The sequence below is a fragment of the Gavialis gangeticus genome, unplaced genomic scaffold, assembly GCF_001723915.1.
Source record: "Gavialis gangeticus isolate Ggan-Ray unplaced genomic scaffold, GavGan_comp1, whole genome shotgun sequence".
NCBI lineage: Eukaryota > Metazoa > Chordata > Crocodylia > Gavialidae > Gavialis > Gavialis gangeticus.
Genome location: NW_017728997.1, coordinates 24,448,778 through 24,464,819, shown reverse-complemented (window position 1 = coordinate 24,464,819; position 16,042 = coordinate 24,448,778). Strand labels below are relative to the sequence as shown.

General features: G+C 44.6%; 1 protein-coding gene and 1 long non-coding RNA gene across 3 annotated transcripts in view; one reads left to right on the top strand and one right to left on the bottom strand.

Annotated features, from left to right (window-relative positions):
- The window catches only part of LOC109289069, a 6,068-nt gene extending 5,673 nt beyond the window's left edge, over positions 1–395 (top strand). Inside the window, exon 2 of the long non-coding RNA XR_002095287.1 lies at positions 14–395. This is a non-coding gene — a long non-coding RNA (uncharacterized LOC109289069). The remainder of the gene's footprint in view (positions 1–13) is intronic.
- RAB7A (RAB7A, member RAS oncogene family) overlaps positions 333–16,042 on the bottom strand; it is a 38,209-nt gene continuing 22,499 nt past the window's right edge. The window contains exons 1-6 of one of the 2 annotated variants that reach the window (XM_019504955.1): positions 12,718–12,741; positions 6,353–6,413; positions 4,701–4,827; positions 2,429–2,647; positions 1,312–1,440; positions 333–1,015 (exon numbers count right to left, since the gene is read on the bottom strand). In XM_019504955.1, coding sequence (XP_019360500.1) covers positions 920–1,015; positions 1,312–1,440; positions 2,429–2,647; positions 4,701–4,827; positions 6,353–6,405 — 624 coding nt within the window. In that variant the 5' untranslated portion in view covers positions 6,406–6,413; positions 12,718–12,741 and the 3' untranslated portion in view covers positions 333–919. Of the gene's footprint in view, positions 1,016–1,311; positions 1,441–2,428; positions 2,648–4,700; positions 4,828–6,352; positions 6,414–12,717; positions 12,742–16,042 lie in introns of those variants that run through there. The other variant, XM_019504954.1, reaches the window with a different exon arrangement.

Sequence of the window (16,042 nt, the reverse complement as noted above, 5' to 3'; positions counted from 1 at the left end):
GGGGGGGGGGAAGGGAAGGTGAACAAACAAGATGATCATTTCACAGCCATATTTAATTTTAAATCCAATAATCCAGTGTGCATATCACTGTTATGCAAATCAACTTTGAGAATTTAGATACAAGGAAGCCAGACAGACTTGGATTTTTCGCCCACAGGAGATGAAGCTTTTTGGCTCAAAAGTCAGTAAGACCTTTTACATAAAATTCTCACTCCTACTGTACAGAATACTGCCTCTATCTGGACTTCATGTTGCTGGCACACCACACTTCAAGTGTCCTCCTCACTTTCTAGTGAATCTGTGTTTTAGTATTTTGACATGTCATTCAAGAATTTTACACTAATTTATACATTTTTTAATTGGTTGCATATATTAACATGTACTATAAGATTTTTCCTAAAGAAGCATTACATAATACATGGATACTGTAAAAAGATCTGATTAGTTAAAAGTAACAAGCATTAACAGAGATACATACAAAACTCAACCTAGTCAGACTGAGTGCTGAGCTTGCAATGAACTATGGGTAATCAGCCTTTCCCAGTTGCAGCCTTCACAGGGGAACACAAGACAGTTAAAAATGTATGCAAATTGTTACACAGATTACCTGTAAACAGTTTCTCTCCATTGGACACCCAGGGTTAGCTTCCATTCCAGACATAAGAATTTCCATTTCAAACCAAGAAAAAAAAAAGGTCTGCTACCAAGGAGTGGGGCAATGTGAATAGGGACATGGATGAGCTCTGTGTAGGAGGGCTGGGCTTACAGTTGCTCACAGGAGATGAGTGGATTTTGGCAGCTGGAGATGGGATTTTTTAAAATTTTGTTTTATTTTTATACAGAAGAGGGGCTTTGTGTTTGAAGGCCTAAGTGTGATATCCATTTGTGAAGGACTGTGCTCAACCCCTCCAGCTCCACCTCAGCAACTGCAGCTCTCTGCAGAGGCTTTTGCTCGGTCATTCTTGTCTAGTTTGATGGGTTCGGGGAATTCGTTGTAAAGCTCCACCTCAGTTTCCTAATGAATAAGGAGATGAAGAGGAACCAAGTTAGTCGTCAACTGCAATTCCCCCACTTTCTCCTCCCCGCTGGTTCTCATCCAAGAACAAGCCACTGAAGAAAAGTCTTGTGGAGTCCAGGTAGGTAGCCACCTACCCAAAAGCATTCTGCTGGAAAGGGCCCATCTTGTCCCTTGGCAGAAGCTTCTTCAAGAGAAGGCAGCTATTTCCATGCTCTCCTCCTACCCCACCGCACACAACACAAGTGCACTAGTTTTTACCACTAGAGGGCACCAGACAACACTCCATGTCATACCTGTTTAAGTGCATTTCGTGCAATAGTTTGGAAAGCTTGTTCCACATTAATGGCCTCCTTGGCACTGGTTTCAAAGTATGGGATGTTGTTTTTACTGTAGCACCAGGCTTGTGCTCGTTTTGTGGTAACCTGCACAAGGAAGAGATGAGCATCACCAGCCCAGCTACGCATGGGGCACTCTGTGCCTACATCAGTTTCTATGAAGGCATTTTAAACAAGACAGCCAGGAAACCACCACCCTGTTTGGTCAGCCACAGCTGTTACTTTGAAGAGGCTGACCCTGTATCACACTGGCCAGGGCAGCCAGTGCAGAGCATGCTGGAGCCCGGGTCCAGCTATAGCTTGAGAGCTGCAGCCATGCCTCTGCACCCACACCAATTTTTCTTTACCCAAGGTTTAGGCTGGTTACATTTAATAATCAGGAGCCAGGCCCTTTGTCTCAAGATGACAGTTAAAAATGAAGTTCCCTAGCTAGCCCCCCCTTCAACATTACTACCTCCTTGATATCAGCCAAGTCTTCTGTAGGCAGTCCTGTTCACTCTAGCCCTTGGTGGACCCTTATTTGACCCAGGGTCAAATATGTACTTGATAGCCCAACACTAGGAGCTATGCATTTCCTAGACACTAAGTTAGGCAAGAGCTTTCAGCTATCATCTGGCAAGGGCTGGTAGCCTCTAGTGAAGAAGAAAGTTACCGTTGTATAAGCCATGTGCCTAGGAGGCCGTTCTCTCTCTAACAAACTACAGAGGATCCCTGCCCCTTTACTGACTAGCAAATCCTCATCTTACAGCCTTGTACACAGGCTAGAACAACTGTGATGAAGTGCTGCAACAAGACCGTATGAGCCAAGAACAAGTTTGGGATTACAGCCTTAACTGAGGAGCATCCAAGTGCCCATTCTGAACTAATGGACAATTCCTCAGCTACTATATTCCCACTGTCAGGCTTACATATGCTTCTGCTGTAGTAGTTTACAGTGGCTCTTTTCACAAGGTTCCTGATCCAAGTGCAACACCAATTTGCCCTGGTGAACTGGGGAAACAGCGAGCCAACCCAATCAGTTACATCCCACCAGGAACTTTCACTTAGAAGCTGGCCAGCAAGGCCTTGTACTTACTTGTCTGTTTTCTAGGTCAATCTTGTTTCCCAGCACAACAAATGGAAAGTTTTCAGGGTCTCTTGGACTGGCCTGAATAAGAAACTCATCCCTCCAGCTATCTAGAGTTTTAAATGTATTGGGGGCTGTCACATCAAACACCAGCACGCAGCAGTCTGCTCCTCTGTAGAAGGCAACACCCAGAGACTGAAACCGTTCTTGCCCTGCCGTATCCCATATCTGCAAGATAAAAAGAAAATTTAGGAGACTGGCATCTGTGCAGACATGGAACAGTACCCATCCCTACTGCACAAGGCAACAAAATACAGGGAGTCTGGAGTGAGCAAATTCTACCTCAAACCAGCCTCGCAGAAGTGGTTAGAGGTTGTTACATACTTGGTAAGCAGGAGGCAAGTTAGACCATTGTACTTAACCAGCCAACCATTTCCATCCTCATCAAGGGAAATATTCTTGCTCTTTACAATATTGGACAGTCAAGTGCTTCTTAGTGGTGCTTATGGGGGATGGGGAAGATGACAACAAAAGCAGAAAGGTCACATTGCACTAACTGGGTAATGCATCAGGACCAGAAAAAAAAAAAGTTACTTTCCTCTTCCTGTTCAGGCACATCCAGTAGGCTAAGTCTGAAGTGTCACTAGCAATTGCACTGGTCTTACACTGGATACTCCCAAGTTTATAAGCTTCATTGGCAGCTGAGATACAGCAAGCAGCAGGTTTGTTAGCTCCTACAAGCCTGTGACCTGGTTGATAGAAACTATATACCCCAGCATCCCACTTCACAGTTTGTGCCCAGAAGAGTTTCCAATCTTGTTGGAGCCATCATTTCAGTTCTCACAGGAGAGTGAGCTTCAAGTTCCAGTAGTTTGTCTGTGGCTGCTTCTAGTTTACTGCTTACAGTTAAAAAAAAAAAAAAAGTCAGATTCTTTGGATGATCTAGAAGTACACTTCCTTTTGGACAAGGGCTTCAGAATGAAAGCTGCAATGAAGTCAACTCCTGTAGTTGTTGTTCCTTGATCCAGTTAGTCTGTTCACAGCAAGTCTGTCTGCTTTTAACCTGGCACTGATGTCACCAGTAAGTGGAAGAGGCTTTCCAGGTGCTCACTCCTATGCCTCCTTTCACTCAAGTGCAAGACTTGGGATTGGCAGGGGGCACAGCTACAGAACAGCAGTTTGAAAGATAACTGCTAGTTGGTTGGCTAGAAAGGAACTTTAGCTTCACCCCCACAATTTTTTGGCTTTCAAGCCAAAAAAAAAAAGAGTCTTATGGCCAGTATTAAAGTGCTAACATGTACAATTAGTAAAGCTGACACTGAATTGGCAAATCATGGTCATGACCATGGGTGCAGGAAGCCAGCTGTGTCATTGTCTAGATGAGTACATGCTTATGTTGAGTGGCAGAGTTACTGCCCCCCTTCCCACAAATTTAAGTGTGGGATAAAACAGACCCAGTATCTTTGTTCAAAGGTCAGTTCATTAAATGCCTCCTATATGCAATCTAGGATCAATACCATAATGCTGAGGCATCTGTGGCTCTTGACAGTAGACAACCTGTTCTACCACAAGTCCCCAGCTTTATACTACCTGACAAGCTTCTGGAATGAATTCAAGGAGGAGCCAAGCACAAGATGTAGCATGGCCTTGTTCAGCCCCGTTACCCAGAGCTTTTGATACTACCTGCTCCAGCCTGTTGGCCAAAGTGGTTCAAAGCCTGCTTTCTTGGCCAGCAGAGACGGACTTTGAGTTGGATGAGGCCCACCATAGATTTGACTCTAGGTACTTTTTCTTCCTATTGGTAGGAGGCCATCAAATGCCAGTGGTAGTGAGCCTGACCACATTCCAAGTCTGTGTAGCCCACTGGGGCCTCCCTTATGTCAATGCTTGGCTATTTTACATCCCTCCAGCAATTTACATGTTAAGTAAAATGTTTTATAATAATTGGGCTTCAACCTGAGGTTTGTCCATTTTGATCCCTCTGCATTCCCACCCCTTAACAGTGGGAGAGGGGAAAGTAATAGAAGAGGAACTGCTTTTAAAAGCTGGTGTTGGGTATTAGTGGTCAGATGGATCCTTCCTTGGAGTATCCAAGAGCCTACTGGGATGTGGTCATGCTTCCAGCATAGGATCCAAGTCTCCCCAGCTAACATGCAGTAGTTAAGTTACTATGAAGCAAAGGATCAGCCTCTGTGCTCAGATACACTCTGTATTCAAGGAGATAAGTCTTAACATGTCCCAAGGCAGCCAAGGGTTAACAAGACATAGCTGCTCGTCTTACCTGCATTGTCACTAGTCTGTCATCCACCATCACCTCCTTTGTCAGGAAGTCTGCTCCTATTGTAGCTTTGTACTGGTTACTGAATTTTTTGTTCACATACTGGTTCATAAGCGATGTCTTCCCCACCCTGTATAGATAAAGCAGCAAGACTGAGCAGGCAGTAGCCTCTGCAGACACCATTATGCCTGCTGAAGCACATTTAAAAAAGTTCAAGCTTGGCTCCTTCTCACTGAAGATGGATTAAGACAACAGGCCCACCTCCCCTCCACCCAGAACAACATTGAGCAATCACTGCATAGCCAAACTGGTACTCCTCAAAACACAGGAAGGATGCAAAGCTTTAACACTTTCAGTTAGACAGGTGAAACTGAGTGGCAGGTATTTCAACTTGCAGTTCTTGCAATACCACCTTCTTTAGGATCTACAGAAGAGTTTCCCCATAGCCTCCATCCATTATTTAAGTGACCTATAGCCACAACCTGCATCCCTTTATAAGAGCACAGGATATATATTCCTGCTGCATACATGCTAGCTGATATTGAGAACAGATAATTCACTGTGGAACTGTGCAGCTGTCCTGTCTAGATGCATACAATTACCCCATGGCAAGAGAACCAGCTTGTGGACAGCAAGTCCTTAGCTAGAGTGCCCCACTTTTTACCCCACAGTAAATTGCATCTTTAATCCAAGTCTCTTCAGGCTAGGCTTAAGCTATGCTCACTGAAGGTTGCTAGCATGTACAAACAGGCAGTTTCACTAGTACAGCTGCAGTCACTAAAGTGTTTAGTGACCAGTTCATTAAGTCTTTATGAAGTAGCTCAGGAAGTAGAGTCTCCAGAGACAGCAGCTTGGAGATCACATGCACTCTCCTGGCTGGCAAGCATTCCCTGCTGAGCAGCTCACTGGGTGCCCTGATGTGACATCAGATTTGTTTATTAAAGTCAGAGTCAGATTACAGGCTGCTATAAACCCAGGAACAAAGTCTGCTCATCGGTAAACAGGAGCCAGGAGTTTACAGCTCCAGTCCCAAGAAGTGCTGGTTGCTCATGTAACATTCAGCTCCAGGCAATAACATATGGATGCTGATGAAGAGATGAAAGCCTGATTTAATATTAAGACTTCTGTTTCAGGTTTGTAATTGTGTGTTAGAGGAGTGGGCACACATCCCTTCTTTAGGGCCCCCCAAGTGGCAGAAACCACATGTCCCACCACTTGCTGGTCCATGTGCCCCTTTCAGCAAACTATTTGGGGCACTTTACCCCTTAGAATCATTTCATCTAAAAGATAAGCATTTTTGCTCCAGTTCAACCAAGTTCTCCCTTGCCTAACAAGCTGACAATACTGCTAGAGCCATAACAAAGTATATGGAAAGATGGGAAACTGCATTCCAAGTATAAAAAGCAGCCAGATGCTTTCTACAGCCCAAATATGTCCTTGGAGATTAAAACCTAATTAGACAAAAAAAAAAAAAACTTTGGCTGGGATAATATAGCTGGGGGAGTCCTGCTTCGAGCAAGAGGTTGGACTAGATGTAGCCTCCTGGAGTTCTCTCCAATCCTATTTCAGAGAATCATAGAAAAATAACACTTCCCAGTTCTGCTCTGCTCCCAGCTGGACTGAAGCAGATTGTTACCTTACGTAGCTCCACTTACCCAGAGTCTCCAAGGATGATGACTTTCAGTAACACTTTCTTCCTAGAGGTCATGTTTCAAACTGGAAGAGAAAGAAATGAATCCTGTCAAATCAGATGAGGAACTGCCTATTGCACAAAGGCAGCTACAAAGTCAATTGCTCCGTCAGAACCGAGACAGGTTCCAGGTCTTACGCAACTCCAAATTCTGCTCCACAGCATTCCTGAGAAGTTCTACAGTCTGCTTACATTAGAGGCTGGTACATGTCAACAACTGAAGCTGGTTTATCTTTTGTGGACCTATACCCTAAACTGCACTATAACCTGGTAGTATCAGCACATTGTCACTGAAGATAGAGTTAGGATCCTAGTAAAAAGACAGTATCAGTTTACAGGTGTTTGGGGTATCCCAGAAGAAGCAAGAAGATGGACCAGATACACCAAGGTCTAATCTGAAGCCAAAAAGGCACATAAATGCACCACTCCTGGAATAGCTACTACTTCCCTGATCAGTGTTAGAACTCAGTGTGTTCAACAGGAAAACAAAAATAATTGTTAGTACATAAGTAACTAGTTTTCTTAACCTCTGATCTATGATCCAGTAGGACAACTTCATCCTCAGTGGAAGAGAGTATGCACAGGGTGGGGAGGGAGCACTAGGCAATCTAAATACAATCTGTTGGAGCTGGGCACATACCATCCCCCCCCCAGACTACTAAGCTTCTTTGCAGGGGTGTCCACACCAAAGGAAGACCAGTGCAATCAAAGGCTAAATCCTTGCTTTAGAGGAAAGCCCATTTCATACTACAGATTTTAGCCACAACAAGTCAGTTCTGTTGCAACTCCAAGTACCTCTGCATGGAAGGGGGGGACGGGAAGTGAACAGAAAAAAAAGCAGATGACATCTTGTTCTGACAACAGTGTCCTATTACTCCGTGTAGTTTTAAAGCCATCTCGCACCACACTGGCAGCCTCAAGTACCAGGTTGACAAGTGCAGACTAAAACTGAGAATTAAAGAGCAAACTGAATGGTTGGAACATGGCTCAAAGATCTGTCAGCAGATTCTAGTCTGCAGCTGCATCAACCAGCATCTTCTTTCACAGGTTCCAGTAGTGCAATCAAGAACTTTGAGCAGTGTTGGCACCAAGGACTGCTGAGCAGTAGCTGTTGCTCCATCCTTGCTTCCAGAAGGGAGCAAAAAAGACATTTTTGTCAAACATCCTCATCCTGAAGCTGTAAGGAAGGAGAGTTACAAGCCCTCCTGCAAGGCATTTAGTTCTCTCATGTAAATCAAGGTTTAAGTCAGCTTGTAGCCTGATATTTTGAACAGTTTTATTTTCCTAGGAAGTTGACTGCAGCATCAGTTTAGTCACAGACACTATACAGAGCTGTTCAGTCCAGCAGGATTTTTCAGAAACTAGGAGTTGAGACTGTAATACTTGATGAATCCACACCCCCCCACACCCAACAAAACATTTGGCTCATCTACCCTGCCACACACCATTCCATGCTTCCCTTTGCTAAGGGTAGCAGTAATGGCTTGAAGTAACTGAGCATAAGACTAAGAGTCCCTAGATACACATGCAGTAAGGAATGTAAATGCATGGATGCTTTCTGAACAAGGAGTCCCATGTCCATTCCCATTTGAGCAGTTAGCCCAGGAGACATGAGGGGGTGTACAAATGCATGGCAGGCTAGAGGTGACATGAATAATAGATAAAGCTGCAAGACTCATCTGGCAGAGAAGCTGTAGATTGCCAACAGCAATCAGTTTCCTGCTGCAGTCTTCCACGCACTATTTAGAGGGACTGAGGAGTTTTGCAAGAGCCACAAGAGCCTTGATCTTACTAGATGTAACACGAACTACAGAAATACTGGAATCTCAGGCATTGATCTCAACTAAAGGAGATCCACAACAACGTTAATCAAGGAATAAACAGGAACTCACAACTTGAGTGTTTTAGGGTTTGAGGGTATTACTGTGTGAAGCAAGGCAGGAAAAAGCTTTTAGAAATTCTAGTTTAATTAGAAGTGGACTCAGTCGGCTGCAACTGTCCAATCCTGTACAGCAATGGTTCCCAACCTTTTCTACACTAGTGATCAGCATAGGGCACAGAGCCAGCTGCCCCCCACATGACCACTGCAAGCAGAAGCCACTCACCCAGGCAGACAGATGAGGGGGGGCCATGACCCAGCAGCCAGCCTTCCACAGCCCAGTACCAGGCCGCAGCCTAGTGGTTGGGTACCTCTGCTGTAGAGGGCCTTGAATTAGAGTGAGACAAGGGGGCAGCTTTCATCTGAAGTGCCTGCACCAGCAGTCCCAAGAGCTCCCTTCTTCTACAGCTGGTTACCATCAGACTATTAAGTCAACTCTTTTTGCTTTGCCAAAGGGGAAGCTCAGCTCTGAGTATGTTATCCCTTACCCCTTGGACCATTTTGTAACATCCAAGACATTCAAGTCAGGAAGGATTCACCAAAATCCATTATATACCCTATGGCTGAGGACTAGTTTCATGTCTTTGCCAAGATGAGATAGTAGATGCTGCCAGAGCAGTCAGACTGGAGACATTTTTATGCTAGGATATCAAAGGAAGAGTTTTCTCCAGTTAGTTTAAGTGTTACCCTGCAGAGAGGAGTTAAGGCCAGTTTGCACCCGTCACCCTAGATGATGCTTTAGAGTAAGTCAGGGTGGAAGAAGCAAGAAGTCTGTGCTGGCTAGTAGCCATGGGTAGTGTTGCTTCCTTCCAGGGCAAGGAAAAAAATCCAGCTGTACTGCAATGCATTTGAGAGACTGCTCTGGTAAGCTCATGTGGTGAGTGACATTTTACTAAACCATCAAAAAACCTTCACAGAACTGCTCTGTTGTACCATTACAATAAGAAGGAATCATTGTTATATGCCTGCAACTAACCAGTTTCCCCTTCATGCCATCTAAACAGCTGGGCACTTCCAGCTGAGAGTTTTTATACACCTTAGCTTCTATTAAAAAGCTAGGAGAATCCCAACCCTTTTTGTTCCAAAGGGAATAATTAAGAGGATGAAAGCACTTTAGTATATTAGGAGCATCTCCCTGGGCTATACACTGTGGTTTTTGTCCAAAGCCCTCTTCACTGGTTAAAGTTTGGTCCTTGAGCCTCTTGATCTTGCTGGACTTCAGAATTCAGCTGAGCTAAAGTAGGACTCAAATTATAGGCCTGAGACACTCAAAAGCCAGTCAACATTAGGCTATTTCTAATTAGCTCTGAAGCTCTAATCTTGCCTAGCTTGTTTCCTTACTCTTCCCACTTGTCTGTATATAGACATCCATTATCCTTTGTCTCGTGTTTGGATATGCTCCCTGGGGCAGGAAATCTATTTGTTTTATGTCTAGCACAATGGGTCTTGGCTATTTGAACTTTTGAAGGGCCCAGGTCTTGCATAAACCAGTTTAAGAGTAGCCACAGGCTTTTATACTGCTTACAGCAGTGATTCTCAACCTTTTTAGTTGGAGGCACCCTTTGAATGGGGGAAGAGCTGACATTTTATTTTTGCCTACAGAAAAATAAAGCAATTCTTCTGTTGCAAAGAATGCAGATATTCAGACTTCTTGTGAACTACAAGCTTAATAGTGTGGCACCTGCAACACCCCTGCAGGATCTCAAGGCACCCCAGGGTGCTGCAGCACCCTGGCTCAGAATCAGGGGCTTAAAGCCAGTACAGCTTTAAGCAAAGCCTTCAAGAGCAGCAGAGCAAGCCTGAGCGGTTATTGGTCCCATAAAGCGCATCACCATTTTAATTCCTCTTCAGCAGGAAATTAAGCTTGCCTTTTGGAATCTCTCGCATTTAGCAGCAGCCTGCATGCTTGCTTCTTTAGCTCTGCTGTATCTAAAAAGAAGAGTTTCAGCTCAGCTGCTACATAAGAGCATCTTAAAGCCAAGTCTAACCCACAAGCAGGTGGTTTTCCCTTTCTTCTACCCACTAGAGGGCTCTGGGGAGTTACTGTTTGAATAGTCCTCATGGGTTTGTTAATCCTGAGCCAGCACTGTCAGCTCTGAATACTGCTCAAGCCTAAAAGTCTATCCCATTCCCTCCACTCAGGGCCACATAAGCTCATTTGTACAGTGCCATGCAGCTAGCTTGAGCAGTGGGACTAGGTCCTGATTTAGCCATCTAGCAAAGAGTAGCAGGACAGATATGCTGGATGGATTCATCCACTTGGCACTAGAGTAGTTTTGTGGGATCACAAGCAAGACTGAGGCCTGATCTTCAGGAGAGAAGCACTCAGAGCACTAGTTCCATTTGATTTCTCATTGACCTGCCCTCATGTCCAAACTTGACATCTGGAGGAAGCTCTTGCAATTTGAGATGCCTCTTGTAGCATAGAGAAGTTCATGAAGGTCCAAGTGAGAAAGTGAAAGCACAACAGATGGGCAGCAAGAAAAAGCTCCCTGCATTTCCAATCCTTCATACAAGAAGCTTGAACAGCGTCATTTTATTCAAAAGGTAACTAGAATTGAAGGGCTGATACAGTCACTCCAGTACCCTTAACGTCCAGTGCTCATCTCAACTAGCATAGTCAAAGACTCAATGGGTGCCACTTTGAATGTCTGTGCTGTCAAAGTCATGTCCACTTCAGAGCCAGTTTGGTGCAAGGCGCCAAGTCAGAATAGGCAAGGGTTCGATTCTTCTGTGAGCAGAGACACTGTGGCTTATAGTGCAAGAAACCACACTCCAGCTGAGGGCAAGTTCCACATTGTTACCAGGTCTACGATCCTGTTCTTTTCTAGGAGAACTGCTCCAGCCTGGTGCAGAGGGAGTGACATGAGGTGGTAGTTAAAGGTCTCATGGCTAGGAAGGCCACCATGTGGATTATTTATTTTAGAGCAGATCTCAAAGTTCTGGTCAACCCTTAAGTCAGATTGCTTCAGAGAAAGTAGAACCTCAAATTCAAAAAAAAAAAAAAAATGCACCTCAAGTTCCAACTTAGAGAAACAAGCCAGAGCAGATAACTAAGCATTACTGATGTATGTGCAGAGGCAAAAAAAAAACCAACCCAACTTATTTGATGCAGGGTTTTGGTTTGTTGTTGTTTTTTTAAACTGAACTGAGAAATATTTCATATTAAACAAGTCTTGTTCCCTTTTTTCCTGCAAGTTGTAGAGACTGCTTTAAGCATGCATCTGTTCTCAAAGGTAGTACTCTTCTCTATTTAAGTCTGAAGAACAGGACTGCCTATTCCAAATGGAAGCTGCCCTGTTTATACTATGGCTTGGTCATCCCAAGTTACAGAACAGGGCTGAATTCACCTAGTTCTAGAGTTTTCATGGACAGTTTGTACTGGCTTAAAAGCATTGCTGCTTTTATTTTAAAGCAGATGAGGACAGCATGAAAGTGCAGAAGTGTTCTCATTCTACAGAGGACTGACCATCTGTGTTAGCAAAAGGCCTGTGCTCCATTTACCACTGGTAAATATACAGTCTTCTTGCCCAGTTGGGTTACACCACACTTGCATTGCAACTGGCACACTGGTAAGTGGAGCTGTCCTCTGGTACAGCAGTCACCTTCTTCTCCCATTCCTTGCATACCTCAGTACTCGTGGAAGCCAAAAGCATTGGGAGGCCAAGGCACACACTGGTGGGTGGGTAGGTAATCTAAAGGTTCTGGAAACAACCTCTCCCAGCACCTGAACAGGTAGATAGGCCAGCCCTGTTAAAAAGGAGCTTAAAAATTCCACTTAAAACTAGTCAAAATTTTAGGCCTCTGTAGCTGGGCTCAGCAGTTGCCATCATCAGTCAAGCCTCCCTGGTTTGTCAAAAAAAAGCCAGTCTAGAAAACCATTCTTCCATTTCCCTTTGTGTGCACATGACACCAATTCAGGCTGGTCCTCATCTCTTCCCAAGTCAGATTTCTCTAGGAGGCTCACAGACCTTTAGTAGAGGACAGGAAGGACACCTGAGACACCCCACACTTTCTACATCAGCTGTTATTACTTTGGGGAGGGGGGGGAAAAAAAAGGTCAAATTATTGTGGATAGTCTTCTGAAGCTATTAGCCTAATGTTCAGTAGTAGCTGAAAGGCAGACTGGATGTCAGGAATTAGCCACAAAACCTAAGTGTCATATCACGGTACACGTCCATGGGACTAAGCCTCATCTGGTGGGTGCAGTTTTGGCTCTTACCTCAAGAGAAGAGTGAAAGGGGGGTGTGGGGGGGGAGTTAAAGGGGAAAAAAAAAGAACAGATGATCAGGGCTATGGAGAGGCTTTTGGAGGTAAGACTAGTTAGGGTATGACTTTTTAGCTTGGAAAGGAGAAAAAAACTGGAGGAAAAAAAAAAAAAAAAAAGAAGGTGACAGGATCCATGACATTGTAGCTGCTATAGTCAGTCTCTATTTACTCACAGAACTTACAGATTTGAGGAACTCACTGCAACAAGATGGAGACCAACAACTGAAGCTTGTTCAGAAGATTAGACATTCATGCAGGATAGATCCAGTGGGTAATAAACATGCTAATTAGGGAAGCAGCCTCCAAATTAGACTTCCTAAGCCTCTGAATGGTGGGAGCTGTAAAGAAGGAGAGGGGAAGACATAGATCAGTTTGTGTAGGCCTTGCATAAAATTCCCTGTACTACTGTGGAATACAACATACCATAGTGGTCAAGCTTATTATGGACCCCTTATGTTCTTACTTTGTCGTTCACCCACTGTAGCAGAGCCTCAGTCTTTTGATAGGACGACGCTGGTTTCATGTGATAGCACAGTGTTAGTCCTAGGACATGTAACTATCTGGCTAGGGCTGGAAAATGATGTACGTTGGAGATCAATTCCCAAAGGCCAGAGATGAAGTTTTAAATGAGATGCAGAGCCTAACTTGAGAGAAGCCTTTGTCTTCACCCTGGTCTTTCATAAAGACTTATTTGAAGGACTGGCAGACAGGAAGCATCCAACTGTTTTAATGGAGGCCGTTGTTTCTCGTTATCTTGTTTTTAACAAGACTGCTTACACAGAAATATGAAGACCCCCTGCCCCTTTTAAGTTGATTGTCAGAAATAAGGGAGCTATACAAATGCAGGTCACTTTTCTTAATATCTGGGGACACTTTAGACCATAAAAAGTCTGTTGCTGGAACACTGCATTTTTGGAGCTTGGTCTACTAGTGCGTCAGTGTCAAGTGCAAAGAAAGAAAAAAGAGACAAGCTGTTCTACCAGCAGAAAGTCTTTTGTGCCAACAAGGACATCCTGACAGGAGAAATTCTACCGGCTAACTCTTCTACTTCACACAGGTTTTAGAAGTTCTCTTCTTCCTCAGCTCATTGCAGCTTATGCCTTCCCTTAATAGACTAGAAAAAGCCTGCTAGAAATCATGTCATCCTTACTAAACAAAAAAAAAACAAATCCAGAAACTGCCACAAATTTGGATTTTTTTATTTTTATTTTATTTATTTATTTTTAGAGAAGCCGAGTACAGTTTTTCCAATTTGTAGAAGAAAAGCCTTCAAGCAGCTTCCTGCAAGCCTTTTACAGGCCTAGTAGGATGCTGCTCTAGCTTCCCCAAAACTGACTGTCCAGGCTTTCTAGGACCAGAAGCCAGAGATCTTGCACCACTAAAGACTCCAACTGCTAGACTAATTAAACAGAGAAAGTAAAAGAAGGTCAGTTGTGGTAAAGTGTTGATTTGCATATAAAAAAGAAACTAGAGCTGGCAGCTCTGCGCAGGGCCTCTTAGCAAGGGATTAGTCAGGCTTTGTTCCAAGGAGTCAATCCAGTGCTATCAGCACTGCCTTGGAGTGCACTGCTTGCTCCAACAAACCCTTCTCAGAAGCCATCTAAAGGATCCTGCCGCTCAGGGTGCTCTGTGCCTTCCTTTCTGATGCCTGAACTAGTGGAAGAGGAGTTAGGGGCAGGCTCTGAATACAAGCTCTTCCTAGTGTTCATAACTTGGGTTTCCCCCCCCCTCCCAGAAACACAAATAAGTAGGTCTTGCTTTCAACCTATCCCCAAGGGACAGCTTTGGACTCTTAAAAGCTGTTTTCACTAGGAAGCTGACTGGGTAGACCCAGGGAACAGACTTTCATACTTTTGAAAGTTTTAGTCATTTTATAGTCATCTTTGGATTTGACCCTGGAAAAAGTTAACCCAGATAAGGCTTGCAGAAGCTGCCCATGAAGCTGTGACCATCTACTTATGAGTGCTATATAGAAGGGCATGTCGTCACAGAGTACAATCCAAAATGAAATGAGGAGTCTATCCAACAGGGGTCAGGAACTTGTTTTCTGGCACTGCCCAAACATCTTCAACTTGGACTTGGAAGATGTGGCTGTGCCAGGGGCTGATGGCAGGAGAGGCAAGCGAGGCCCAATCCTTGTTGTGGTAGGACAGCCCCAGCCCCTTTCAAAAGGTACACGTGCCAAACAAAGTGACTTTCCATGCCATGCTCTGGCATGTATACTGGGGGTTGGCTACCCAGGCTATACAACATCTGAGTCTAGACTGCAGCTATAAATACCCATTGCACCTGTCAAGGAACACCACAGTCATAAGATTTTCATATATTCTCCCCAGGGACAAAAAGCAGCTGTTCCTACCTGGATGCAGAGATGCAATCCCTAGGAAGTGTTAAATGAAGTATCTGGAGGCTCTCACTCAGGATCAAACAGGTGAATGCAAAGACAGGCATGGGGGATTCCCACAGGAACCTGACTATTCACATCTGAGGATTTCCAGTTCCTGAGGGCTGTTCCCATAGTCCTGAGAAAAGTTGCTTGCACAGCAGTGGTTAAGTTCTCTCCTGGGAGAGATTTTGCCAGTCTAAGCTTTTCCATGAGCCCCGATTGACTGGGCTACATTGCAGTCATAATGTTGCACTGCTTATTCTGTTCCTGCTCAAAGCAACCATTCACTGCTATGCAGGAGCTTCACTGAAGAACAGTTAAAAATGGAGGCAGTGGAGCAGAGACACATTACAAGAGCTGGGAAGCCCAGATTGAGCTAGCAGTGTTTCTTCTCTGGAGAAGATGTGGTGGCCTCAGGCACTGCATCTACTTGTGAGCAGCAGATGGAAGTTGGCCCCAGAGGGACTGGCAGGAACATGACCCCCCTGAGCACAACCTGCTCATCTCCTCCCATACTCCACATCCAGGAGTGGAATCTGTTAAGACACTCGGGTTATACGCAGCAGTCTCAAGCATGCTGGAGATGGAGCTCAAGGTAATATTTCATGCTTAGCCCTCCACCCTTAGGCACTGTCATTCCAGGATCAGTAGTAGCATTAGTGGGTTGGGGGAACCTGTGCTCAGGACGAGGCGTTGTTCACTACCTACTGTTTTGATCTTCAGACAGCGAGGGGCACTGAAGAGGTTTAATTCACTCTCGTTCATATAGAAGGGCATTTCCCCTGCCTATTGCATTATACTCCCTTCCCCCAACAAATCCATTTGGTTCCAGAACTTTCTTCCAAAGTAAACTGGATTCTTAGCTCACTGCTCCTCCCCATCATTGGAGAACTTGCCCATAATAGTCACCTCCCATGAAAGGCAGCCAAGACCAAAACATGTTAGTGCTTCCTTGGTGAAGCCATTTTAGCTGTTCATTTAACACCACACTGGAGACCCAGCCATGCTCAGAGCTGCAGTCCAAAGCAGACTTACTGCCATGTGCATTTTTATTGCCTACAGCTGAGACTGGAGCTCACCAAGAAAGAGAGGGGGAGGAGTGGCACTCTACATCAAGGAGG